Source organism: Monodon monoceros, unplaced genomic scaffold (genome assembly GCF_005190385.1).
Source record: "Monodon monoceros isolate NGI ecotype Baffin Bay Population unplaced genomic scaffold, NGI_Narwhal_1 Super_Scaffold_15, whole genome shotgun sequence".
Classification (NCBI taxonomy): Eukaryota; Metazoa; Chordata; class Mammalia; order Artiodactyla; family Monodontidae; genus Monodon; species Monodon monoceros.
In genome coordinates, this window is record NW_021703771.1 from 77,205,813 (window position 1) to 77,233,654 (window position 27,842).

Consider the following 27,842-nt stretch of genomic DNA (forward strand, 5'->3'; position numbering starts at 1 on the left):
ATTTGAGGAATTAAAAAAGATTGGAAATGTAATAGTTATCATTCAACATATCAACACTGAAATAGTACCACAGTGCAATATTTTGATATGCATTATTTTTGGTAAACTCAACCTTAATATGTCATTAATACATATTAATGGACACAGCGGAACACCTGCCCCAACAGAAGATCATTTTGATCTTAGGTGAATAAACATACGTGCACACAATTTCTAAGAATGCCTTAAGAAAAATAAATCTCTAGATAAATCATGTATTCATAATAATTATTTTCTGTAGGAACTCACATGGTTTACAATACAAAATGCTGAATGTCAACACCTGTCAGTTTTTTCTGTTTAACTCTGAACAGCTCAAAACATAGAATTAGAACCAATTCGGAGCTCAACGAGACAATATAGCCAATCCATAATGTTTGCTTGATGTTACTAAATTTCAAATGCAGCTTTTAAAAAAAAATTTATTTATTTTATTTATTTTTTATTTTTGACTGCATTGGGTTTTCGTTGCAGGGTGTGGGCTTTCTCAGTTGCAGTGACCGGGGGCTACTCTTCATTGCAGTGTGCGGGCTTCTCATTGCGGTGGCTTCTCTTGTTGCAGAGCACGGGCTCTAGGCATGCGGACTCAGTAGCTGTGGCACACAAGCTCAGTAGTTGTGGCTCACACGCTCTAGAGCACAGGCTCAGTAGCTGTGGCACACGGGCTTAATTGCTCCGTGGCATGTGGGATCTTCCCGGACCAGGGCTCAAACACGTGTCCCCTGCATTGGCAGGCGGATTCTCAACCACTGCGCCACCAGGGAAGCCCCAAATGCAACTTTTAATGACATAATTTCTCTTGGATTTCCAAACTTGGGGTTTTCTCCCTTTAACCAACCTCTTTTTCCAATCTCCTTTTCTATTCCTCAGCAAATTAACTGTAGCTTTTTTTTTTTTTTTTTTTTGCGGTACGCGGGCCTCTCACTGCTGTGGCCTCTCCCGTTGCGGAGCACACGCTCTGGACGCGCAGGCTCAGCGGCCATGGCTCACGGGCCCAGCCGCTCTGCGGCATGTGGGATCTTCCCGGACCGGGGCACGACCCCGTGTCCCCTACATCGGCAGGCGGACTCTCAACCACTGCGCCACCAGGGAAGCCCAACTGTAGCTTTTATTGCTACAATTTGAATAGCTCTTTCTTATCTGGTTTTATTTTATTCTCTTTTTCTTTTAAAGAACATAAAAACAATACTTTCATGTTGCTAGATAACCATGTAGCTCATTATTGAAATTATTCTTTTTCTCTTTGCTCTATCATGACACAAGTTAGATAATATTGCTCATTCTCAAAGTCTTATCTATACCTGATTTTCATCCCAGCCAGTAAGAAATATATGATAACTCAGGAAGTGAGTTTTCCCTTGCTCACTCATCCTTGTTTCCAGCGAGAGTAAGAGATCGGCAAACCACTCAAAGGCTCCTGGATCTCGGCAAATCCAGTAGAAGTACACCTGTCAAGAGAGAAGGCAAGAAAACAGATCTGTCCCTCTTTTCATAATGTGCTGATAATCGCAGACTACTTTATCTCCACTAAATTATTTGAGCCCAAATGGGCACTTCTGCAAAATAACACGCTTCACTCTGCCAGCGAACAAATAGTCACACTGTGATTTCTTTTGAAAAAATTCACATTGTGTTTGAAAAGGCCCAGAATGAATTCAGAGTCAGGAGCCTGTGGGCTGTTGCCAGTTTCACTGGATGAGGATCAATTTACCCCATTCCTGGCTGTGCTTCTTCTGAATGAGGTTAATAATCATAAGTAGCTGTGCCTTTCACTCTTCCCAAAGGGGGATAAACTGTTAGACCAACGCCCTTCATCTTCCCTTATGACCTAAGCTCTGGGTTTGAACCTTCTCCAGAGACCCAAAGGCTTGTTCACTAATCCACTTCACCAGCCATGCCCTCCGGAGGGTGGAGATTATGGTAATCGCAGAATCAAGCCACACAGTCCAGGAGTTTCCCATCAGCCAGACATATCAGTGTCCAAGGAAGCTGGTGGGTGGTGGCAGGGGTTGTGTGTCAACTGCTATAATGAAATTACACTGAGGAACATTTCTTTTTTTCTTTCTTTTCTTTTCTTTTTATTTTTTTAAACTCTCTGTGTTTAGCAAATGGCGTGTGATGAGAAGTAGTTTGGCTTTGCTAAAATAAAGGCTTAGATTTTGCGCTTTGAGTTTCAGATAATTGTATCTAGAAGAAACCACGGGAGATAGGTCTATTAATTCTCCTCTTTTTCTCACACTCCTACCCCTACTGCCCACTGCTCTTTCCTGCACCCCCTCCCAAAAGACATGCTGATTAACAGGATAGAGGAGGGGGCCGGCCTTGATATCCACCAGGAAATATCGTCTCCAATAGCCAGTGTTCTCACCCTCCCCTCCCCCGCCAGGCTGCAAGCTCACCATCATCATATAATGAAATTTACAGGCGAGATTTAATTAACAGATCATATTCATGAGGAAAAAGAAATCACAGAACGTGTTTCCAGGCTAAGTATCTTGCCTATTCTCTCCAGGTTTGTGCAGGAATTTATGAAATTAATACTCAAGAAGAACAAAAGCTTAGAGCCTACATATTTGTTGGACAATTGCTGCTTGGAAGGGCTCTTGGAATATTAATCTCAGGACTACTAATAATCCCCAGGTATTTTAGCTCCCCTACCCCAAAAGGAGCTTCTTCTCAGCTGTAAAACTGAGTCAGTGGGTCCCTCCTGACAATCGTGTTCATCCTTGTTGATTCAAAGAATTGAATTGAATGTACTGAACATACTGAATGCTCACTCCATGTCAAGACTGTTTTCAGCTCTGGAGCTAGAAGAGCAAACAAAGGAGATAAAAATTCCCTGTCTTCATGGCGTCTGCATTTTAGAGGGAAAAGAAAGATGATAAATTAACAACTAAAATATAGACTATGTCAGAGGGTGATTGGTACTCTGAAAAAAAAAAAAAAAAAGGCAGGCTGGAAAGTCCTGCAATATTAAGTCAAATGGACAAGGAAAGAGGACATTGAAGCCAAGACGTGGAGAGAGTTGAATGGTTAGGGGAGAGGCCCAGGGTGGGAGCTGTCAGAGGGGAGCCAGGAGCTGGTGGAGTGGAGTGTGTGTGGGGGGTGGGCAGCGAGAGGTGAGGTCTGAGGGGAAGGCGGAGAGGTGCAGACGGGGGCTGTGAGGCCGTCCTGACTTTTACTCTGAGTGAGGTGGGGAGACACTGCAGGGTGCCCAGCAGGGGAATGACGTCATCTGAGGAAGGATCCCGGGGCCACCATTCTGGCAGCATTTTTATAGACTGGGCGGTGAATCGGGGAGGGGTAGGGGAAGGAAGGAAGAATGGAGGCCAGAGGCTGATTTCATATGCTATGTAGGTGATGAATACTGCTATCCTCTTTCTTTCCACCTTGTATAGTGCCTCATTTAAATTACTCTTTCAAAATCTCAGCCCTGCCTTTAACTCACTTTGCTCCCTGTGGAAATCAAAACCAACTAACTGAATTTAATGCCCTTCTCACCTATGCTCCTCCCCTCGTTCCTGCCCCTAGTAGCTTGTTTGATCTAAGAATATTAATGGTGCATTTGGTATAGAACAAACAACATTGACTTATTTTCTATTATTTTCGCTCTTTAAGAAACATGCTAAAAATACATTCATCTGAAACAACAAACCAAAAAATCGTTTTTTTTAAACCTGTCAATTTCAAATCCAGTCCCAATCACCCTTACTTGAAAAACAGTCACATCTTAGCTTTCCTCCACTTACTGACCCTTATTCTTTCAAACAGAAATCATTCCTGTCTTTACTTTCCCGTGGCTTAGCTGTGTGTCAGTGTTCTGAGGGTTCGCCAAGCCTTTTATACGTTCTGCTTCCTTGTAATGGCTTTGTGTGTTTTTCCCTCTGTAACTGACTCACAGGTGACACTGGGCAGCTTTGGTGCAAGAGGCAATGGAGGGGCACTGAATAGGCTCTGGTGAAGTGCCTTGGGCAGAAAGAGAAGAAAATGGACTTTGAAGAGAGGAAAAAGCACATTTACTTTGACTCCCTTTCATCTTTCTAATAGTGAGGGACGCTCACTGTGAAGGGACAGAGGCTTCCCACCTCTGTGTTTCCTCCAGTAGGAAGGGTCTGGTCAATGGTAGAACAAACGTCCCAAACAATAGGCTACACGTCTGTGATCTGTGCTTCCCAACTCTCGCCCCGCCTCAGTCTCCAAAAATAAAACCACCCTAAAATTGGTTACCTGTATAAAGCATGGCTTTCAGAAATCTATAGTAGATAACAGAGGCCTAAAATACCTCAGGTAACCTTAAAAGGTTTTGTTACACAGAAAGTCATCCTCAGTAAAATGATGAAAGTTCTGAACTTCTGTAGTAATGAAGTTTTCTTTTACAGGACTCAGCCCACACATTTTTGTAGATCTAATGGATCCCCAGATGGTTGCAGGGCACCACTCCAGGACGTTGTTATGGGGTTAGGGAGTTCTGTATGCATGTGGCCTATCACAGGCCTTCGCTGTCACATCGTTCCTAGCACGAACCACGAGATAAACTCAGCCACAGCCAATCTTGGGGGGGCCTGGGTCTCAGCTCCAGCTCATCCCCACCTTTCCCACAGCCTGGGCTTCTCTTTAAGAGAGTGTGGACCAGGTCATCTGGGCCCAGTAGGAAATGTCCCCATGCTATTTTTGGATAAACAATTCCAGGAAATGAAATAAGAAAAGCTACTTATCTATTTTACTACCAGAGCACCAGACTCTTCCATCAGACATTCCCGTGCCATGGCCTGGATAGGTACCCACAAACACAGCAGGGGACACATCCTCAAATACAACCTGCATTTCTTTAGACCCAAAATCAATTTCCTGAGGATGGAATGGGGACAAAAATTACCTATCTATCTATCTATCTATCTATCTATCTATCTATCTATCGCCGAGAGCACCCAAGGGGCTTTTTCCTTTCTAAGGAAGGAAATTGCAAATGAGGGTGCAGGTTGAAGGTGTAATATAACATAGTAGTTAACCATTGTGAGCATGGAGTCCTGCAACCTGTCCTAGTCTCCTGGCTTCACCACCTTCAAGCTGTGTAACTGGGAGCAGGTTATGTAATTTGAGTCTAGATTATCATACATTGAAATGGCAAAAAAAAACCCCAAAACCAAAACAAAAACACAGAACAATAATCCATGAGATTATTTTGAAGATGAAAAGATAGGTTTCGTGGAAGCATTTAGCTCAAAGTCTAAAGATGCAGTAAGTGCTCTGAGATGTTAGCTGAGATATTGCTACTACCTCACTGTCATCTGGAGGAGCTTACAGAATGAATGCCACATGTTTATATTAGAGAGCAAAGAGGGACACTTGCCTTACTTGGGGGTCTGCGTCCACCGTCACCCCTGAACTATAGAGATGGTGGTTATTGACAGGAGGTGAAACCAAAATCTCTAGCACCAGTCTCAAAACCTCAGCATTGGTCATAAAGATGTAGTTCTGAAAGAGGAACCCATTCACTAGTGAAAGGTACTCTAAGATCCATGTTGGGTGCCAGGGTTGACCTTGACCTTGAACAACAGCTCCCTCTAGGAGGCCAGTGGGATTGCACTGTGACCTTGCCTCCTCCTGGGCAGCATCCTATGTTCCCCACTGTTATGGTATGAAGGCATCCCCCCTAAATTTGTGTGTTGAAATCTTAACTGCCAATGTGATGATTTGGAAATGGGGCCTTTAAGAGATGGTTAGATTTAGATGAGGTCATGAGGATGGGCCCCCATGATGGGATTAGTGCCCTTATAGGAAGAGGAAGAGACCAGAGCTCCCTCTCTCGTCATGTGAAGACACAGCAAGAAGGTAGCCATCTGCAAGTCAGGAAGAGTCCTCTCCAGAACACAATCATCCTGGCACCCTGATTTCAGACTTCCAGCCTCCAGACCTATGAGAAATGTTTGTTGTTTTAAGCCACTCAGCCTTGGTATTTTGTTATAGTAGCCTGAGCTAAGATTCCACACTCCCTATACAATGTAACAGAACTGATAGAAGCTTCAATCAGGGAGGGTGATGGTGACTTTCCATGGAGGGAATCATGAATATTTTCTAAAAAGAGAACTTTTCTCTTTGAAAAGATAAAGACTGAGACTGATATTTAGAAAACATAATACCGCCTCAATAAATGGTAGCTATTACTGTCCTGGTTTTTATTTTGTGGTTGCTGTTACCAAGGTCATCGTGGGTGAAGACAATAGCAAACAGATTTTGAAGCAACTAGTTTTGAGAAGCTTCCCTAACATGGCTTCCACATCTGGTTTTAAAGAAATAAAATTATAAAACTATTTTTCCCATTATCCATTGTAATACTAAGACCAGCCTTTGTCAATCACTTTTAGCCCTTAAGACTATTGTTTAAAGCCATTATCCTTAATGTTAATTATTTCATGGCTATGCTGCTGCTCTGCCCTTTGACTGGGGCCTAAAGTTTATTGTGCCTCAGTTTGCTCAAATTATAGTTGTTGGACAACTGGAATGTTCATTAATAATAGAATGATAAAATCAATTGTGAGATAGTCATACTACAGAATTCACTGAAGGCGCTAAATAAAATAAAGTCAATAAATAGGCAGTGACACTTGAAGGAGCGCCAGGCCATGTTAGAATGAAAAACAAAAACACAAATTGCACACCTTTCTTTCTCTCCCTCCTTCCCCATCCCCACATCCCTATTTATGTAAAAATAAAATAACACCTTGCATATGTGTGTAGGTGCGTATGTGTACACAAAAGTGCAGGAAAGGAATGGAATAAGATGCGCTCAACCGTTTCAGGTGAGAACCCTGGAGGGCCAAGTGGTGGCGGTGGTTAATTTGGGAAGGGAGGTGAATAAAGGGAGTTTTTTTTTTCAAACTGCTAAATCAATTTATTTCTAAACAGAAATGAGGTTTAAAAAAACACAGCTAAATGAAGTCTTGATGTCTTTCATTGCAAGGGTCCCCAGAACAGTGCACTTTCCTCTCTGTAAAGCCATGCTTACACATTCTTTTTTTTTTTTAATTGAAGTATAGTTGATTTACAAAGTTGTGCTCATTTCTGCTGTACAGCAAAGTCACTCAGTTGTACATACATATATATGCATTCTTTTTCAGGTTCTTTTCCATTATGGTTTATCTCAGGATATTGAATATAGTTCCCTGTGCTCTACAGTAGGACCTTGTTTATCCATTCTAAATGTAATAATTTGCATCTACCAACCCCAAACTCCCAGTCCATCCCTCGCCACCGCCCCCCACCCCACCCCCAGCAACCACAAGTCTGTTCTGATTGAGATTTTTGACTGAGTATTTTATTTGAATCTTTTACAAGGACCCTGTAGTCACGTATTGCTTGTGTGGTTAATAAACCAAGATATTAAAAATATTAATACTGGTCACTTCCCCACAGGACAATGGGGAGACCTCCTGGGGGACTGGGGTCTTTTGAGGCTGCCTAGTGAAAGGTGAGAAGCACGTGTGTCTCCTGGAGATGCAAGCTGGCCTCATGTTCCCTGGTTCAATTTATCAGGACACTCTCAGTGGCTACCAGAGATGATCAGTTCTAGGAGTAGCCAGAGCAGCAGGGTGAGGGAAAGTGAAAGTAAATAATTCCTCAAAACAGATTAAATTAAATGCATTTTTCATTCATTAGAAAAGAGAGCAGGCCCTCCTTTGTTTTATTAATATATTTAAGGACAGTATGGATTTTTGCCTTTCTTGGCCTCTTTGCCTTGTTCCCACTGGCCCATGCTGTCTTTTTATTTGAATTATCTGTTTATTATATTAGGTTAAGAACCCAAAGGCCATTTTGCACGGGACACACTATAAATACTCATTATCACGGTTATGTATTATTGAGCTGATGAAGGAAGACCATTTATGAAGGAATTAGGTTATCTCAGTTTTTCTAGAATCTATTTTATTATCATCTGAAGATTACATATGCAGTTAAGAAAATGAACCAAATCATCCAGTTGGCCGTCCTCTCGGTTCTGACTGCACGGCTGTGATATTAGGGAACTAAAATGTGGAGGCCAATACATTTATGTCAGCAATCTGCCCCCTCCCCACCCCTGGTTTGTACACACCTATTTCCATTCATCATTTTGACAGTTTGCACAAGCAAACTGTCCTAACTTTTTTCAAGAGCTCTTTTCACAAATTGAGTGTGATGTAGAATTAATCATCTCCGTTAGGCAGGAGCTGGGGGGACATTCATCCCCAAGGGGCATTTTAACCCTTGGCTTCCTCCATACTGTATCACAGGGATGTCCCAGCCGCTCACACCCCCTTCCTTCATCCCAAAAGAGCACTGTGTTCTCATTTGCCTCCAACTAAGTGAAGTGTGGCTCTTACTCTTGGGTTGGAAATATCCCTTTAATATATTACAACTTTTTCCCATTTTCTTCACAGCAGGGCATCATTATATTTATTGTTATTTTGCCTTCTTGGGAAGTGTCCTCCTAACCACTTCTCTCTCACCGCTATCTTTAGTAATAACACATAGCTAGAAAAAATTTGAAAAACGCTAGCTTCAAACAGAAAGTGCTACATATGACCCCAAAGAAGATGCAGGAGCCCTATTGGATATCCTTTTGCATTTTACTTAGAAATGTTCTAGAATAATGTGGCAGAGGAGAAGGAGGAAGAGATGTAGTTTGCAATGGTCACAACTAAGAAAACTTTGGTGCAAATTTTTTACTCTAGACTTGCAATATAAGCCTTGTTCGTAAAAACGACTGCCTTTATGCCAACTTTTACACAGGAGGGAGAAAATCTGAACCAATTGCAGTTAACTATTTAAACTTATAATTCCAGCTCTGAACCTCTATGCTGTTTTTTCCCCTTTCCTTGTTGCAGAAAAGAACACTCTGAAAACTATAGCCCAGATCTATAATTGTGAAGATGCTGTTAGATAAGAATGTACTGCTTTGCTCTCCCCCACTTAAAAAATTACAGCGATGCTGACAGTTTAGTGGAAGGAGTAGTATTTATATCTCAAAAGCATGTGGGCGGCCCTGACAAATATTAGTTACATAAGCCTAATGTTAGCTGTACTCAAATAAACACAGAATTGCTTTAAAACAGAAATTTCCTAAGCTTTTTCTCAAGCATGCAGATTCTGAGGAAGTGGATGTCAAGTGTGATTTTCAGCCTGAACTTTCTGTAGCATGAAACCTCACTTCTTTCATAAAAGAGCTTTGAAACCAGAAACACAGGCTCCTGTCCTGACTCAGTGGCTAGCCAGATAGGGACTTTGGACAAATCACTTCCCACTGTAAGTATTGTTCTATGCAAAACTGGAAGGTCAAGCCCCTTCAATTTTGTGATTCCATGCTTTTAGCTTCTTTTCTCCCATATACTATAACTCCTGCCTTTATTTTCAGTTGAGGGTTGTCTCAGTATTACCCCCGATTTTTATAAGTCATTAAAACATTGTGTTTTATTTCCAATTCTATGATTTCTGTTTTTCGGACTAGAGATCAAAGCCCCTGTTTTATACTTTTGTGGTAAATCCTTAGCCCTCCCACTGAAACAGCTTTGAGAAAGCCCATAAACAGCCCAGGAATAACAATGAAATGGTGAGAGAGAAGGTGGTATTAATATTCTGTGGGTTCCAATATGGACTTTAAGATTTTGTGGATTCTTAGAAGAATTTTCCTATTTGTGATAAAATAATTGGAATGTATTATTTTAATTATAAAGTTGCTGAACGAATAGTCTTTTGTTTAAATAAAAGAAAATTAATCTTAGTAACCTAGAATTTTACAGAAAATTGTGCAGAAGCCATTTGTTAATTCTTTTGGCCAAGGGGACATTTATTCACTCATTGATTTATTCAAACTTTATAGTGTGCGTGCATATATAAATATATATCTCTCTAATAATGGAGATATCGAGAAAAGCCACGCTTAACGAGCTCAGAATCTGTTAAGGGAAATAAAGTACTTTGTGAACGTTAAAATAAAAAAGAAGGATAAATGATATAAAAGGAGAACAGCACAGGGGTAATGGATGTTGAGAGAAGGGTCAGGTATTGTGAGTCTGGTGAGAGGAGGGTGATAGGCTTTTCAGTCAGTACGAGTGGGGCTTGGCACATAGTAGGTGCTGCATAAATAGTCATTGAGTGAATAAGTGAATGAAAGTGAGGCACACAATTCCATCACCATCTCCATGTGAAGCATAATGTGACCTTTTGTACAGTGAGAACCATGAAGCAATGAGCTGCTGCTATAAGTGGGTCTGACTTGGTAGACAGCAAGAGGAAAGAGCTTACAGAGATGGGGAAATCAACATAAACCATAACAAAGCTTTGCAGTGGAGTCCAAATGTATGAAACAGTGTCTGTTTTGCTTGCTTTGTGCCCTAGACTGAATGTTTGTGCCCCCTGCCCCAAATTCATATGTTGAAATCTAATCCCCAGTGTGATGGTATTTGGAGGTGGGGAGTTTCAGAGGTGATTAGGTCATAAGGGTGGAGCCCTCTTGAATTGGATTAGTGCCCATCAGTGTCCAAAAACTTGCCCTCTTTTGCAGTGGAAAGTTAGAGCTAGAAGATGACCGTCCATAAACCAGGAAGTGGGCTGTCATCAGACACCAAGTCTGATGCTGGTGCATTGATCTTGGACTTCCCAGCCTCCAGAACTGTAGGAGAAATACATTTCTGTTGTATGTATGGTATACCACCCCATCTATGGTATTTTGCTATAGCAGCCCGAACAGAATAAAACACTTGGTTAATCTTATTGTGGTATAAAGGAAAGAAGATGGGATTTAGCTTAAGAAGAACCCGGGTTCAAACTCTCATTCTGATATTTACTAGCTCTCTGTGCTTCTGTTTCCTCACTGGTAATCTGAGGATACTACTTATCTGAAAGAGGTATTATAACAATTCAATGATATGATTCTATCATTCCTATTAGCTTTGTGATCCAGCTTCAGTTTTCTCATCTGTAAAATGGGAAAGTGGTAAGTAAAGATGATGTGAGATAGTATGTGTAAGATGATGTGAGATAGTATGTGTAAAATGCCTAACTCCCTGCCTTCTAGGTAGTCAATGATTGATTAATCTAGGCTATTAGTATTAGTACTAGTAATTTATATCTTTGGCAGATATAATTAATTTAATTATAATCTTATACACATTTAATATAATCTTATACACATTTATACAGTAATGTTTCTACATCATTTATTTGGTATTAAAACTCCCTGATGGGGCTTCCCCGGTGGCGCAGTGGTTGAGAGTCCGCCTGCCGATGCAGGGGACACGGGTTCGTGCCCCGGTCCGGGAGAATCCCACGTGCCGTGGAGCGACTGGGCCCGTGAGCCATGGCCGCTGAGCCTGCGTGTCCGGAGCCTGTGCTCCGCAACGGGAGAGGCCGCAACGGTGAGAGGCCCGCGTACCGCAAAAACAAAAACAAAAACAAAAACAAAACAAACAAACAAAAACTCCCTGATGGATATGGACTCTTATTTCTCCATCGTGTATATCAGGAAACCTAGCTCCGAGAGGTGAACTGATGCACTCAGGGTGATGCTTCTAGTGAGGGTGGAATCAGGCTGAGGTAGATTCTCTGACCAGGAATCCCACAGTCTTCCTACAATACAGTAGGTGGAAGCCATGTCTACCTGTGTTGGTTATGTCAAACCAGAGAGCCAGATGCACCTGAGTTCGAACCCTGATTTTGCCTTTCATTAACAGTGTATTTTCAGGAAAGTGACTTTCGTGTCTCTAAAGCTTCAGAGTCCTTATTTGGAGAACAGAGCTTGTGCTATCTACTTTCTAAGGTTGTTGGGAAGATTATAAAAATAAAATGAAAAAACATATGTCAAGCGCCTGTCACTTGGAAACTCATGAAATGATAGCTAATTTTACTCTAATTTCTTGGTTGAGAAAGACCCACCTGTAGAGATCTTCCCTTCTGGCCTTGCCCCAGTGCTTCGCAAAGTGCCATTTCTTAAAGAATGATAGATGAAGAAAGTTTCCATGACTAAATATGCTTGGGAAGGGTGGGTGAAATGAAACTGAATGAGTTTCTTTTCTGCAGAATTTATTTAATAGGCTAATAGAAGATGTGAATCTTCTAAAGGGGGATCTGTGACAGCATTTCTGAAATCATTTCACTACACAATTCTCTTTAGTGGACCTTCTCATATGACTAACGTCCCATAGACATGCTGACTTAATCAAGCATCTTCCTGGGATAGACGACGAAACTGCAGCCAAAGTGTCAGTCAGAGAAGCGGCAGAACCAGGACCAGAACCAAGTTTGCCTGATGTCCTTGGCCCTCCTGAGTTGACACCATTTAGTGTTAGCATGGCTCCCTTTCTCCTGCTGCTCTAGTGTCTGTTGCTGATCCTAAGAGGGTTAAAACATGGGATGCACAAAGGGAGCCAGGGAACCATGGAGGCAGCTAGTCAGAGAACATACAAGAAATGACAAAAAGGAGATTTGGAGCTGAATGGCAACACCAGGCAAGCAGACAAATGAATCCCAACTGTGGCATTTTTGCTTCTCAGTTAAGACCCCGAGTCCCTGAGATGAAGATATTGAATAGTACACTTGCAACCACAGTATCAAGCTCGAGTCTAAGGCTGCCTGCTAATAGTACTCAGTCACATAGCCATTTGCAGCCTGTCCATATTTTACTGACATGAGCAATTACATGTCCTGTAATGGCAATGAAGCAATAAAATTTATGTCTTGTCATCTTTAACAAGATTAGACATAACCCTTCTCATAAATGTCATACTGAATGGAGATTTTTAAGAACATACGTATAGTTAAGGATCCTTGAGTTTATCCCTCGTAGTTAATTAAAACCCTCCCCAGGAATCGGCGATGACAGATAGAAGGATGTTGAACCTTTGAATTCATGGAAGGGTAAGCTGATGATATTTTCCATACCTTGCTCAGCTTCCACTGGGTTTGTGACTCACAGCATTGGTACCAGATAGATTTCAGAAGAGCGGCAAAGGGAGTGACCCCTATTCCCGTGGCAATGCACATGCTCACTGGATAGTGAAACACATCTGTCAGTGCAGCTCCGAACGGCCCGTCCACCGCCAGCCTGCAATCACAAAGTGTGCCGTTTGACATTCAGAACACTCCGCTCTTGAAAACAAAGCCATCCTAAACGAGTGCTTTGTATGGGATGTGTTAGCAAATGTGTGCAGGGAAGTTGGCTCTGTGCTTGAGAATGCCCTATTTGGACACACATAGTGTAGGGCTATGGTGGCCGGCCTTATGGCACAGCTCTTTTTTACAGTTCTTAGGAGTTTGTTTTGCCTTCAAGCATCAGGAAGATTGGTAGAAGATGCCTTTTCTTTTCCTTTTTTTTCCCATCTGCCCTCAGAGGGAAAAAACAGAATCATCAAGGTGGCTTAGAAGGCTTATCTGTCCTTTTGCTAATATGATTCTCCCCGTTCCCACCTCTTCATATGTTTATATAATTTTAGTCTAATGGAAGCCATTCATTTGGAATAAACATAATTTTGGAATAATTTGTCAGTTGTGTGGAATTTCTAAAACTCATTATTTTAGATTATGCGAACTCAGAAATCTGTGATAATTAGGCCAGGGGTTGCACTGATGTTTCGTCTTTGCTTAGCAAATTTTTCTTTATAAGGATAATGCATATTCATTGAATAAGTGCAACTGTCTTTAACTTGGTCCTAAATGGACTGACCCCGGATTCTGCTCCATCTCTCGTGGCCAGTTCTCCACACTGGCTTTTCTTTTGTTTCTTAACGTACACAGGACCCTCTTTGGCTAAGGGGCCTTTGCACATGATAATCCAACTAGTCACTTGGAATGCTCTGCCCCAAGTTCTCTCCTATCCTCTTATTTGGTTCATAGTTACCCTTCCATTAGGTCTCATCCCAATTATCATTTCTCTGGGGAAGTCTTCATGGATTTCTTAGACTAGGTTAAATCCCCTCTTAGATAATTTATAACACCACGCATCTCTCCTCTGTAGTCCTTATCACAGTTGTAATTTTATAGTTGTTTTGGGTGGTGTGTGTGTGTGTGTGCATGACTTAATTTGTGTCTGTTTGGTCACTAGACTCTCAGGTCTGCAGAGGGAGGGACCATGTCTGCCTTTGCCCACCACTGCATCCCAGCACCTTACATGGAGCTGTTCAATAACAATTTATTGAATAAATTGTAAAGGGGATGTTTAAAATATTTCAGTCAATGGAATGTATTAAATAACCTCAACTATTCCAAAAGCACACATTTACATATGAACAAAGATATGCTAATTAAGAAGCTTCTAAGTTATTCATAACCATTCCCTAAGGAGTGTCTGTTGAAGGCACCCGAGGTTGCCCCTTTTGGGCTTACTATGTGCTCATGAAAGTTCAATTGGGTTTATTTTAAAATATTCCATATGCCAGACCTCCTAACAATTCAAATTAACTCTCCTCAAGTTATCTTAATTAATAAGGCTTTATTACATATTGATATATGGAAATAGAAGAATAAAAATAAAAGGTCATTAATCAGAAAGGGTTAGTATCTCAGCCCACGGTAGATTCTTTTATAAATAATTAGATAAGGGGAATTGAGAGAAAGAGAATAAATATGAAATGGTCCACGATTAAAGTGTCTTATTGTTAATTGTTTTTATAATTAGTTGTATTTGGGATTTATTTGACACTGATTTTAAACGATAACAATTAAACCCAAAGAAGAATTGTGTCATATAATTCATAGAAGTGCATAATAAACAAATTTCTACATAATTAAAATTGAGAACCTAAGCTGGAAGCAGCAGGAGGAAATATTGAGTCCTACCTCCTGGTTCATACAGAGATTCCCTCCTTTCACATCCCTGATCACTAATCACTTTCCCACGTGAAATTGTAAGGCCCCTTGTTCCATAGAGGGGCAGGGAGGGCTAAGTATTAGACAGGTTTTCCTCACGTCTCACTGGGATCTGTCTTCTGACAACTCATGCCTTTTGCCTTCCTGAGAAACAAACCAGGTGTTTTCCCTTTCCTGCCTCTCAACCCTTAAACTAGTTGATCTAGCTATCATGACACCCCAATTGTTCTTTTTTGGACCAAAATATCTCCATCTCTCACAATGTTGAATTGGCTTCCTTTGCACAAATTCTCATTTGTCAAGTTCACTCAGTTACTTCCTGTCTGATGTGGATACAGCTTCTAATAAAGCAGCTTAGAAGTGAGTCCCCTTTCCAGCAGCCACATCACCTGGCCCTTGCTGCTCCTGTCAGCAGCACCACCCACCACCTCATCAACCTCCCGTCTTGTCTCTCTGAACCCATGAACTTTATTCATCCACGTTGTCCCTCCTGTGTCATCAGCACTTTCAGTGGCGACTCTGTGGTAGATGACCTTTCTTATTTTGCCAATGACAATAGTAGCTAACTTTTTTTTTTTTTACTATGCATTATGCTAAGGGCTTCATATGGACTGTCATATTTAATCCTAAACAGAACCTATGTACTATTACTGTCATCTTCATTTTACAGATGAGGAAACTGAGGCAGGTGTTACATACATCCTCCAAGATCCCATGCAAAATTGGGCTTTGAAGCCAGGCTGTCGGACGCTGGAACCCTTGGCTCTGGGCAGTAGATTAAATCGCTAAAAACTCTAACACAGACTCTCAGAAATTCCTCCATTTTACTTCAGAAGGTGAGGTCTTTTATTTTATTTATTTATTTTTATTGAAGTATAGTTGATTTACATTGTTTCAGGTGTACAGCAAAGTGATTCAGTGATACATACATATATATCTATTCTTTTTCAGATTCTTTTCCATTATAGGTTATTGTAAGGTATTGAATACAGTTCCCTGTGCTATACAGTGGGTCCTTGTTGTTTGTCTCTTTTATATACAGTAGTGTGTATCTGTTAATGCGAAGTCTTTTAAAAGAGCTTCATTGTCCTTTTTCCTGAGTTCAGAGGAAGAGCTTCCCTGCTCTTCACTAAGCTTTGCATCTCCTCTTGGGGTCCTCAGTCACTGCTTGTCTCACAGGTTCCTGGGACTGGATTAAATCCTTTCTGGGTGCAAAGCAGTGAAAAATTATGGTACTCTCCCTAAACCGTTCCATTTAATCCAAAATTAAAACAATGTTGAGAGGTAAAGTCATCGAAGGAAGTTCAATAAAATTCTGATTTGTCATGTGTTGAAGATTTAAACAAATTCTAGGTTTTGGGGGGTTTCTTATGCCTACACATATATAGAGGCAGAGGTCAAACGAAGTTAACAAATGAAGGGAAGCTGCACTGTGTACAACGACTCATTTTTATTCACCTGGTAAATATTTATTGAGTGCCAGCTGAGAGTTAGGGCCCGTTCTGGTCACTGGGGACAACAAAGTGAATCAAAGAGATAAAGTCCCCATTCTCGTGTGGGGAGATAAATGGTAAACAAATAAACAACCAGGCATTTAGTGTGTCAGGTGGAGAGGAAGAAAGTAAGGCGCGGGGCACAGTGACCACGACGAGTGTGGAGTGTCTGTCGGGGTTGCTGGATCACAGGAAACGGGAAGGGAAGGCCTCATTAGGAGACATTAGAGCGGAGACCTGGGGGCAGTGAGGGGGCGGCCAAGCAGAGACCGGGGGAAGAGTGTGCCAGGGAGAGGGAGCTGCAGCGGCAAAGGCCCTGAGGCGAGTGTGCTTGGTGTGGGAGGGAAGCAAGAGGCTGGAAGAGTGGCTGAGTGAGCGAGGGAGCAGGTGGTGCAGCAGGGGTGCCCAGGGAGGTCTGGGGGCCAGATCATGTCAGGCCTTGCGCTGAAGATGCACTCTGGAGATAAAAGCATGCTAAGTATCATACGATATTATGTGGAACCCTAAGAAAACGATACAAATGAACTTATACACAAAACACAAATAGACCCACAGGCATAGAAAACATACATATGGTTACCAAAGGGGAAAGTGGGGGAGGGATAAATTAGGAGGTTGGGATTGACATGTACACACTACTGTATATAAAATAGATAACCAACAAGGACCTACTGTGTAGCACAGCGAACTATACACAGTATTTTGTAATAATCTCTAAGGGGAAAGAATCTAAAAGAAATAGATATATGTATATATGTAAAATGGAATCACTTTGCTGTACACCTGAAACTAACACAACATTGTAAATCAACTCTACTTCAACAAAACAAAAAGAAAGAAAGCATACCGACTACGGAGAAACACTTCCCGAGCTCTTGTTGGGGGACTGGCTGAAATGAGAGCTGGTTTGTGAAGAGGAAGGTTGGTCGATAGGCCGGACAACTGTATACACTCAGAGCAGAAACCAGGCTAGCAAATAGGATGAAGGCATCCACCTTGGCAGTGCCAAGGGAGGGCTGGGACCTGTGTGTGTGCATGCATGTGTGTGTGTGTACGTGTGTTTACTTTCATTCCTGATTTTAAGCATTCACACTACACTCTGAACCTCAGAATTCTGTTACATGGCTTCCTTTCCACGATAAAAAGGATAAGGTCTTAATGGAATAGTCAGATGTTGTCTTGTGACTTGGGGCTCTAGTCTCAATAGATGATGTTTGTACTTGGTTTATCATCACACTGCTCTTTAGTACCAGTGTTTGAAATGAAGACTGTGGCTCTTCCCACCCACTCAACACAAGCAAGCCCAGTGCTACATAGTCACAGTTCAGTGTCCCATGGGAAGACAGAGGAGGGACAATAAGCTGAGTAGATTCTGTGCCTTAAATTTATTCTGGTGCCTAGTTTACCACCGGTAAATATTTGTTAAATTAAATGAGTTGAAGCGTCCATCTTGGGTCCAGGTATTCATTCCTCATCAAATATTTACTCTGTATCCACTACGTGTCAGACACTGTTCTAGGCGTGGGACGTATAGAGGAGGACAACCTCTTGCCCTTAGGAAGTTCCATTCTAAGTGTGTCCTTACTGGGTTCACCACCTGAAGTCTTGTAGCTGTGGTCACCTGCTTGGCAGTTCCTGATACCCTCCAAGGATGGCAGAAGAGGGGATGTCTTGATGCTTCTTTTGAAATATCAAATTCCTTCACAAAGTTTTTCTCAACATTTTTGTGTGTGTCCCTGTTTTTCTGGGCCCCGAAACATGGGCTTTGAGTGCTTATTGTATAATCCTGCAGCAAGAGTGGGAATCAATTCTAAGCCATTGTTTACTAAAAGGAGCCAAGGACACTGGGACTTCTGTCGCATGCCCAGGCTTTTCTGAAGAGGATGTTGTTTTGGATTCAATTGTTTAGTCCAGTTGATATGCTGAAATCCTATCTTCCGATGTGACCTTATTTGGAAATAGGATTGTTGCAGATGTAATCAAGTTAAGGTGAGGTCATCCAGGAAGATGGGCCCTTAATCCAGTGTGACTGGTGTCTTTGCAAGAAGGGACCACAGAAACACAGAGACACAGACACAAGAGGGGAGGACAACACGTAATGACAGATGCAGAGACTGGACTTCCACAGCCGGAGCCTCGGAACGCCGAGGGTGGCTGGCAAACCACCAGGAGCTGGGAGGAGCTAAGGAAGAATCCTTCCTACAGCTTTCAGAGGGAGCACGGCCCTGCTGACACCGAGATTTCAGACCTGCAGTCTCCAGAACTGTGAGAGATAACACTTCTGTTGTTTTAAGGCCCTTGGTTCATGGTACTTTGTTACGACAACTCCAGGAAACTACATATGGTATCAGTGTTATTCCACTTTCTCAGGTCTACCCATCGTCCGTGTAGCAAAATTAAATCATTTGTTTGCACACCAGTGTTGATTTCAGAAGTCCTAGAGAATGGAGGCAATGTTTTGCCATCTTTGTATTTCTGGCACACAGTGGAGGTTAATTAATACTTTTTGCAATCACACACGTGGGACTGACAATGCACACCACCACTAACTTTCTTGATTCTCAGATTATTTTGTCATTTTCTGAGCTTTAGTCTAATCGTTTAGCTCTTTCTCCAGTGTATGGAGGCTGCCAGGTTAATTTGGACTGTAAAGCATCCTTTTTACGAAGACCAAACTTTACAAATATAATTGAAAAACCTCGGACCGTGACAGCAAAAAGTTCACCAGGCTGCCTTACTCAGCATAAGCTGCTTATAATTTGCCAAGTGATGTTTTGGACCTGGGAAAGCAAAATGTTTCCTCTCCCTGGATCATCACCTGTCTTGAACATTTGTTTTTTAAAGAAATGTACTTGCTCCTAATGGAAGTCTGCTGAGTTATATTTTTTTAATAGAGAGTCTCAAATTTTATAAATGGATTCAAATTTACCATACAGAATAAGATATTGCAGAAGTTGTTAGCATGTTGATGCACTAAAGGACCTTATTTTTTATAATATTCTAACTTACACATAAAAAAGAAATGGGCTCCCACCTTGGCAGGCTCCAGGGCTCCTTCAGGGCCTGTCCGTCTGCCCCAAAGGCCTTGCATAAAGCTTCTGTCCAGTCTCCTGCTGCCCGGATGTGCACACTGAAGAAGTCCTCCTGGGGAGCGGAGGTGAGGGTGAAGGGGTGCCACTCTAGCGAGGATATGGATGGGCACTGGATCAAGACGTACTGCCCTGGTGCCATTTTAAAGTCACGCTTTTTCATGTGAAGTTCTAGCACTCCAGATGGATGGCTTACCACCTAAATCACAGCAAGAGAGGTGCTGGTTCTTTCACTCAGGTTAAATACTAAGACAATGGCCTTCATTCCATCAAAGGTTTTAAAATTTTTATATCAACTTTTCTGAGGTATGATTGACATAGACCGTTCATTATGAGTTTTCAAGAATCGTTCCAACCCGGACATGAAAGTGATGGCAACTCCAGCAAGAATGACATTGACCTCCTTCAGCGTGCTAGGTAGGAAATTTGGGTAGCTGCATCCAGGGGCAAAGTGGTGTCCAGCACGTGACTGTTTGTCCCAAGTGGCCACTATTTCGATAGCACAGTTAATTTCAGGCCCAAGAGAATTCTAAACTAGCATATCATCCATAGCACTTAATCATGCTTAAAGTTATCAAAATAGCCACAGAATCAACTTCGTGTTTTAAAATATAGGTCCAGTTTGTTACTATGTTCAATGATGTGCATCTTTTCCTGCTTCTTTGTGAACTAACCCTGGTATTTCTCCATTCTGAGTAAAAAACAGCCTTCATACTCTGAAATGTTTTATTCATTTGGTTTAGTTTTAGTCAAGTCTCGTCCAATCTCCTACCTAGGCTCTGAGTTTTAGATGTAAGAAAGCGTGATGCAAACGCTATTGCTTTTTAAAGAGCTCTATAACTTGCTACTTATCAGAGACAATGAACTAATTTCCCTTCTTAGACTTCCCTCTTGTTTCCAGGCCCCCAGGTCTTCTTTTGTGGCAGGAGGTATAAGGGGGCAGAATCTAGTGTCTAGATACTGTGACAGTATTTTTCCATTCAGAAGAGAATTTCACAGCATTTTAATCATTAGTTTCTCCTCTCCCTACTGATACTCGTTCTGATTCTGCTGTTAAATGGTCTCCCTAGTAGCAGCTCGAGTAGATTTCCAGAAGTTTTACTGTCTGGCTCTTACAGCTTCATATCCTTTGGTGCTTAACTTAAAAACAGCAACAGGGAAGCAGTTTAAAACAGAAATATGAAGCAATTTCTGTGCATCTGCTTTCATGAAGACAGTTAAAGAGACAGAGTATTCTGTTAATATTGTATTAGCAAAGCTGCATGGGTTTGGTTAGCAGAGAATTTCTTTTAAGAGATTGAAACAACTAGGGGGAGAGTTTGGGGTAGGCTTTCAGTCTCCTTGGCATTTATTCTTTTTTAAAAAAATTTTTGGCTGCACTGTGCAGCATGCCTGATCCTGGTCCCCAACCAGGGATTGAACCCCTGCAGTGGAAGCATGGAGTCTTAACCACTGGACCGTCAGGGAAGTCCTCCTAGGCATGTATTCTTGATCTATCTGCTGAGGTCTTCCTCCAGCACGAGGTAAAAACTGGAGAGCGGTGAGGAGGGAGGGCAAGATTGGAAAATATTACCACCATGCCTTCATTCCTTAGGGCAGGGCCCTTCCTCTCCATTTTGAACGCCCCCAGTGCCCTTTCTCCCTTTGAACCTGAGGGTGACTGTTTCCACATCTTCTGTTGAGTGGTTCCAAGTAAGAGTGTGTGTATTTGAAAATATGTGAACATTATTTGCGTGTTTGCAACATTCGTATTTTTATGCTGTGGAGGAAGTGATTATACTCTAAGTCCCTATGATCCATGTAAAGCATACTCAGCCCTCCTGCGTTTTCCCCCTAGAGAGACACCGAAATAAAGAGAAATACAGATGATTCCAGGGCTGTACCATAACCTTTATCAGAATTCTGTGTACCAGTCAGAGCCCTGCTCCCTGTCTTCAGTAAAATTAGTCTCACTAAAAGATGCACAGGATACAAGAAATTATTAGAACAGAAGATGAGCCTCTAAATTACAGATGGTTCTGCAATAAAAATGGCAAATTAAAAACTTGGGCTAATAAAAAATTTTCATCTACACTCAGGTTTTTCTTCAGACTTAAACCTGCATGCATACCTTGGTAATGACTACTTCTTGTTGAAATCGCCAGAACCGAAGTATTCTTTCACACGCATACAAGACCACAGGGCCTAAAACCCATTTCCAAGCCTGCAGAGAGAGAGGAAAAGGAAATGAAAATAGAATCCAAATATTTCCAATTTGAACCAATCAATATGTAACACGACGGAGTTTAGACATTTTCCTTTAAGTTTGGGCCAGTTATCAACAACAAAGATATCTCCTTGTATTAAATGCTATAACATTCAATTATTCCTTGAAGTCTACAAGCTTATTTAAGAGACTAAACTCTTCTGTATTGGTTTTTAGGCTTACTTGATCAATGATGCTTTTATGTAATTAGAAATAACTGCATTTGCAAAGAAATAGAAAGCAGATTGATGTTTATGTTATATATGATAGGGTCATAAATGCTCCCAAACTCAGCCAAAGTCAAAGGCTTACAAACTACATTACTGAGTTAACAGGACATGAAAATTCAATAAAAAATGTTTCGAATAGTAATTTTGGGGGCCAACAATGCATCACAACTTGGGGGATCTGCCTAGAGCAACTCACACACCCACCCTCCCACTCCCACTCCCACACATGCGTGCAGCCAATGTTATATGGAATAAAACAAACTTAGTTTCTCAGCACTTTATTTTTTTAAAAGTCTTTCTTTATTGAATTTGTTACAATATTGCTTCTGTTTTATGTTTTGGTTTTTTTGGCCACGAGGCATGTGGGATCACAGACCCCCGACCAAGGATCGAACCCACACCCCCTGCATTGGAAAGCGAAGTCTTAACCACTTGAATGCCAGGGAAGTCCCCAGTGTTCAACACTTTAAATCTAGGTTTACAGAATCAGAGCAAAAGCCTCAACACTTGTCTGGAGAATTTTGACAGGGAACTTCCCCATTCTGTGTTAACCTTTTATGAGTATAATCTGCCTTACTGAGGGTCAGTTTACCAGCAGGCCACTCTTGTACCATGGGTTGGGTTACAGCATTAGGTGTGTGCTTCCCCTAAAAGGCAAGGAATGGCAACTTAAAAATTTTGAAGATTTGACATCAAACAACCTTCTGAGGCATATGATATTCTCTTTATTTTGCAGAAAAGGAAACTAAGGCTCAGCAAGATGAAACAAATTGTCCCGGGTCACAAAGGTGATAAACAAGGTGCACAGTGAAGACGTGAACTGGTCTTGACCACCCAGCCTGTGCTCTTCCCATGTCATCATGCTTCTTTTTGTCCAATGCTGACATTAGAAAGGGTACGTATTTTACAAACTATTAGAGACTCATTAATTCATTGAATTTTAGGAGGATAAGGGTTCTTGGATATCTAGTCTAGTTCTTCTTTTAAAGAAGAAATAACATAACGTTCTGGGAATGAGTATGAGTTGCCTAGGGACACAGAAGGCGGTCCCAAGAGAGCCAGGACTAGAACCCAAGCCTTCTCCTAACTTCCCCGAATTCCCTCCTTGGAATTCTAAATCCACCGACCTTACTCTTAGAATCCTATCTCAGGAACAGAAAGGGTGTCCCCTTCTCTTGAACTCAGATATTCACTAAAAACCTCACCGACTGACTCATCACCTTCCTTGTTCATTACTCCCCTATTATCCTTCTCTGTCTTTTCTACTGACAGGTCACAAGCCCTTCAGCCTCATTTTTGCTTTTGTTATCTTTCCTGTTTCTTCTAAATCTCTTTTGTTTATTTCTAGGTCTGTTTGCACTGCACTTTTTCTCACTTACATCAACCTTCTGTGCTTTTTCCCTGGGAGCCTCTTGTTTGCCTGACAAAGGCTCGATTTATGTAGGCAACACAAAGCAATTTGACCCACTTATTCTTTTCTGCCTCAGTGGGGTTCAGCAATGTGTGCAGAATAGCAGAGAGAATAAAACCTTCTGTCCACCTATGCTGTGGGTGAGGTAAGGATGATGATCAGAGTAAGGGATGAGGCAGGAAGGGGTAGACATGAAGGATGCGGTTGGACCAAAGCAGTGAATCCTTAGGTCTCTTATGCTCGAATGAACCAAAAAATATTTTGAGAGTTGGCTTGGATATTTACAGAAATGATAACAAGGATGCAATTCTTTCTATATGAGCTTAGAGAGAGATTTGCAAAATCACTCCCATAGTTTCTATGTAATTTTACAAGTAATCTTCCACACGCATTTTAGAAAGTTTGCGACATCGTACACTTCATTTTGTTGGTGTCAAGTCAGTCATGCTCTCTGCTTTTTCCATGTTGACAAAATGGAACGGATTATTTTTCTTTGTACGGTTAGTCAGGGAGGAGAATGTAAGCTATTAATCCTTGGCTCTATCTCTATCTAGTATATAAATTGCTCCAGGAGGAGAAAGCCCAGTTTAGTTATACTGTGATACTCCTGGGGCCCCTGGAAGGTAGGAATGGAGGGAGAGGATGGCCAGAGATGAATATTCAAAGATAAATATCCCGGCAGTGATGACCAGGATAGGGAAGAGCAAGTAAAAACAAGAAGGAGACACGGCCCAGAGTGGGAGGGGCAAGGTAGAACTTGGACTGGGTCCCAGAAGACCTGGCTTCTGGTCTTGGGGTAACCATCCCTCACCCTATGCCTTTAGGAAAATCTTGGGTTTTTTTATGTTCAAATTTTCTGCTTTATAAAATGGGAGAATTGAAGGAAATTATTATTTGGGTTCCCTCCAAGCTCTTATATGTTTTAGTTCTACTCACAGAGATAAACACAATGTCGGGGTCATAGAGCTGTAGATAGCAGCAGAGAGCTGACAAAATGAGGAGTGGAAGGAGGCCAGAGATTCAGAATGAATGTCGAAGAGTAGAGAGGTGAAAGCTCATGGCCACAGAGTTAGGAGCTCTGGCTCCTTGATGTGATTTTGCTAGGAATGCCCTTTGTGACCATAGGTAAGAAATAAAAGCTCCTTGGACCTCGATTTCTCCATCTATTAAATAAAGGGTCAGGTCTATTTAGTATCTAAGTTTCTTTAATGTTAAAAGACCTGTGGATTTTTAGCTTTATTTTTTCTTCTCTAAAAATACTCAGAAAGTCATGGTACAGTGAGTATTTTATGATAGAAATAAAACCATGTTGATTTAAAAGCTGCAGTAATGAAACTTGTTTCCTCCACTTTCACTCCTGGTTTTTCATTCCTACCAGAAATAAGAACATGCTGGCTTTGATTTTATTTTATGTATGTGTTTATGAATGGCCTCTTTTTCTAGACAATAAGATTTCCAGGAGCGGAAACCACATCCCTGAATCCTGCGTCTACTGCGATGCCAAGAATATAATAACCACTCGGCAAAAGTTTGCTAAATTGACTCTACCTCAGTTAAAGCTTTTTCCTATACCATTGACATCATTCCCTAGTAATTTAAAAAGTGCCAGTCTTATTACTATTATTATTTGTTAATGTTGCAGTTAAATGAAATAAGGTGCTTCTTTGGCTAAGGAAGACCAAGGCATCTTTTGGGATGGATTTTGCATGAGGAATTCTATAGAGTCTGGAGTCTTGCATGTGTCTGTGAGTTTGGGTAGAGAGGGGGAGTGAGACAAGTGGGGGAAAAGGGGATTGCAAAGTATAACTGTTTCCTTTGATCAGTTCAGTTTATATGAAGCGAAGTACAAAGCATCCTTAGCTCTACCACGGGAGTAGTACACCCCTAAAGGTGAACTGATAAATATTCTATTGAGAAAAGCACCATGCAAATGCACCGAGTTAAGAGAGGCAAAGAGGAAGAGATGGATTCCTGCAAAGACGGGGTAGGTGTGGTGCAGTGAAGCGAGGGCACTTGTCCTTGGGATGCCTTTTGGATTCAGTGTCTCTAAGACATCAGAGAGAATATCGTACAGCTCAGCCAAGCGGTAATTGCAGAGCCCACACATGCTTTGAATCAGGATCCATTAAAAATAATGGGAAAGAGTGACAACCTGAGTTTGGGTGTGCAAGGAAGTATAGCAGGGGAGAGTGAACAGAGAGGTGGGTACGCTCCCCCCTTTTCATGATAGTTAACGTCAGCATACGCTGCTGGGAGCAGGCTCTAGTCTGTATTCATGAGGTGTGGGAGAGTATTGATTTTTTTATGGAGACACTGTAGCTGAACATTTTAGTGAGGCATTCGTGTTCCTCATTAATATGCAGGCTGGGTAGTGGCTCCCGATGCTTGGGTTTAAGACAGAGACAATCTATACCGGCCATTAAAAGAACCACAGTCTAATGGACACATCCATTGTACTTCTCTCGGTTTTAAACATTCTTCCTAGCTGTTTCCACTCTTAAAATCCAGCGCTTAATTTAATAGAGTTAGGGATTTTCGAAAAAGTCAATCATTATATTCTTCATATGCTGATGACATAATTTCCCGAATCCTCACCATTTATATACTGAAAACTATCTTCCCATTGTTTAATGATACATATTTTTTGGTACTTGTTTCCTCCTCGTTTTAATCTGCTGGTTTCATTTACTTTCCTTCATGCATTACCCAGCTGCCCCAAGGTTTGCATTGTTCTAAGACCTGTGAGGATACCAAAGAGAATGACTATTTCTATTTATCTATGCCACCAAGTGTCATGCTTACAGCATACCCTGGAAATCTTACTTTTGAGATCCTGTGGACATTATCGTCTACTCTAGTTAAGTCTATTTGGGGCTAATATTCTCATTATTTCAGTAGTAAAAGCTTAATTAGAACAGGAAGTAAATGCGTGTAAACTCAATTTTTTCCATCTCTAAAGTTGTGGAAAGAAAGAAGGCAAGCTTATAAAGAGGGCATGATTCTCATTTGGTCGTCGCCTAATGTTCATTTGGTAAGGGATGCTATTAATTCTCAGAGTGGAGAGGGCAGTTGGTCAGGGGGTAGGGAGCTGAGTGCAGAGGGAGGTGAGCCAAACAGCTTTCTAACTCCTCTGGAGACAGGACTGTGCTTGTGGCGGGGGGGGGGGGGGGGGCTCTGAATTCCCACCCTCTCAGCCATCCATATTTAAATGTAAGTGGAAGGACACATTTCAAAATGAACAAAGTGCTTTTGGCAGGCAACCTCTCGTAAAATGATCCATAACTTGAGTTCCCCATTAGCACACTTAATAAAGAGTTGGCTTTGTCTCATGGTGACATGCGCTGTTCTTTTTTCAAGCATATAAAAGCTCTAGCTATTTCAACTGTGGCGACAGCTATTTTTAAAAGCTCCTGGGCTCATTCTTACCGAAGGTTCCTTGCCAGAAAATTGAGGCACGGGGCACCGGGCAGCTGTCTGCCACTCAGCGAGGTGCTCTCTACAGAAGGTGACGTTGTGTAGCAGAAGACTCTCAGCGGTTTGCCCTCGAACAATCCGACTTGCCATTAAAAACAAAACAAAACAAAACCGCCAAATTTGAGACTGATTTTGTGCAGTGTTGGGATGCCACAGATACATAGTCTACGACGGACTCTGCAATAACATTTCCACTGTCTTGAAATCTGGGCTGGGGTGTATTTCCCTGAGCATCTTTAAAAATAGGAATTTAAGAAGCTTCGAGTAACTCTGAAGATACCAGAAAAGAAGTGCCCCTCGGTGGTATCCTGTGTTAAATTGAAAGCGTCTGTATTAGAGAATTCATAATGAAGGGAAATTGTGGGAACACATCCTTTTGTAGACTGTTGACTTCAATTAGGTTATGTCTTGTCCTGAGTGCTGATTTGGGCTAATTGGCTACCTTTGTACTATTTGGAAATTTTGCAAATTTATTGAACTTCTACCCTTCCTGGTTTGTTTCTGAAGTTTCTGAAGCACCTAGAAGTTATCAAGTGAAGAAGTCAAAAGAAGTGCCCTGAATAATGGTATTTTTCCCGCCAGTGACCAATAGCAGGCTTAGTATTTGACAGGGTAAAAATAGATCAGTGTGAAATGTGCCTTCAAGACGATATTGTTGAATTGGAGAGTGAAAAAGGAAGCTGGCCTTCGTGAATGGAGCACTGGATCAAGAGTCCTGTGGTACTGCTATATATATATATATATTTTTTTTTTTTTTTCATTTTTTGGCCGTGCCATGCAGCATGTGGGATCTTAGTTCCGTGACCAGGGATCGAACCCATGCCCCCTATAGTGGAAGCACGGAGTCTTAACCACTGGACTGCCAGGGAAGTTCTGATCCTGCTATATTATATTTGCTACAGATGCAGTACCCATTGACCCTGGACAATTTGCTTAGGTACAAATTCCTCCCTTTACCCACTGGTGCACAGGCTGTGAAGCATGTGATGCTGAGGTCATGTAATCCAGGTGTTGCTCAATTCC

At 41.6% G+C, this 27,842-nt stretch overlaps 1 protein-coding gene across 1 annotated transcript in view; it reads right to left on the reverse strand.

Annotated features, from left to right (window-relative positions):
* NOX3 (NADPH oxidase 3) overlaps positions 1–27,842 on the reverse strand; it is a 57,989-nt gene that overhangs the window by 14,477 nt on the left and 15,670 nt on the right. The window contains exons 7-11 of the mRNA XM_029224019.1: positions 26,772–26,901; positions 21,570–21,662; positions 19,405–19,658; positions 12,955–13,117; positions 1,341–1,487 (exon numbers count right to left, since the gene is read on the reverse strand). Of these exons, the coding sequence (XP_029079852.1) occupies positions 1,341–1,487; positions 12,955–13,117; positions 19,405–19,658; positions 21,570–21,662; positions 26,772–26,901 (787 nt within the window). The remainder of the gene's footprint in view (positions 1–1,340; positions 1,488–12,954; positions 13,118–19,404; positions 19,659–21,569; positions 21,663–26,771; positions 26,902–27,842) is intronic.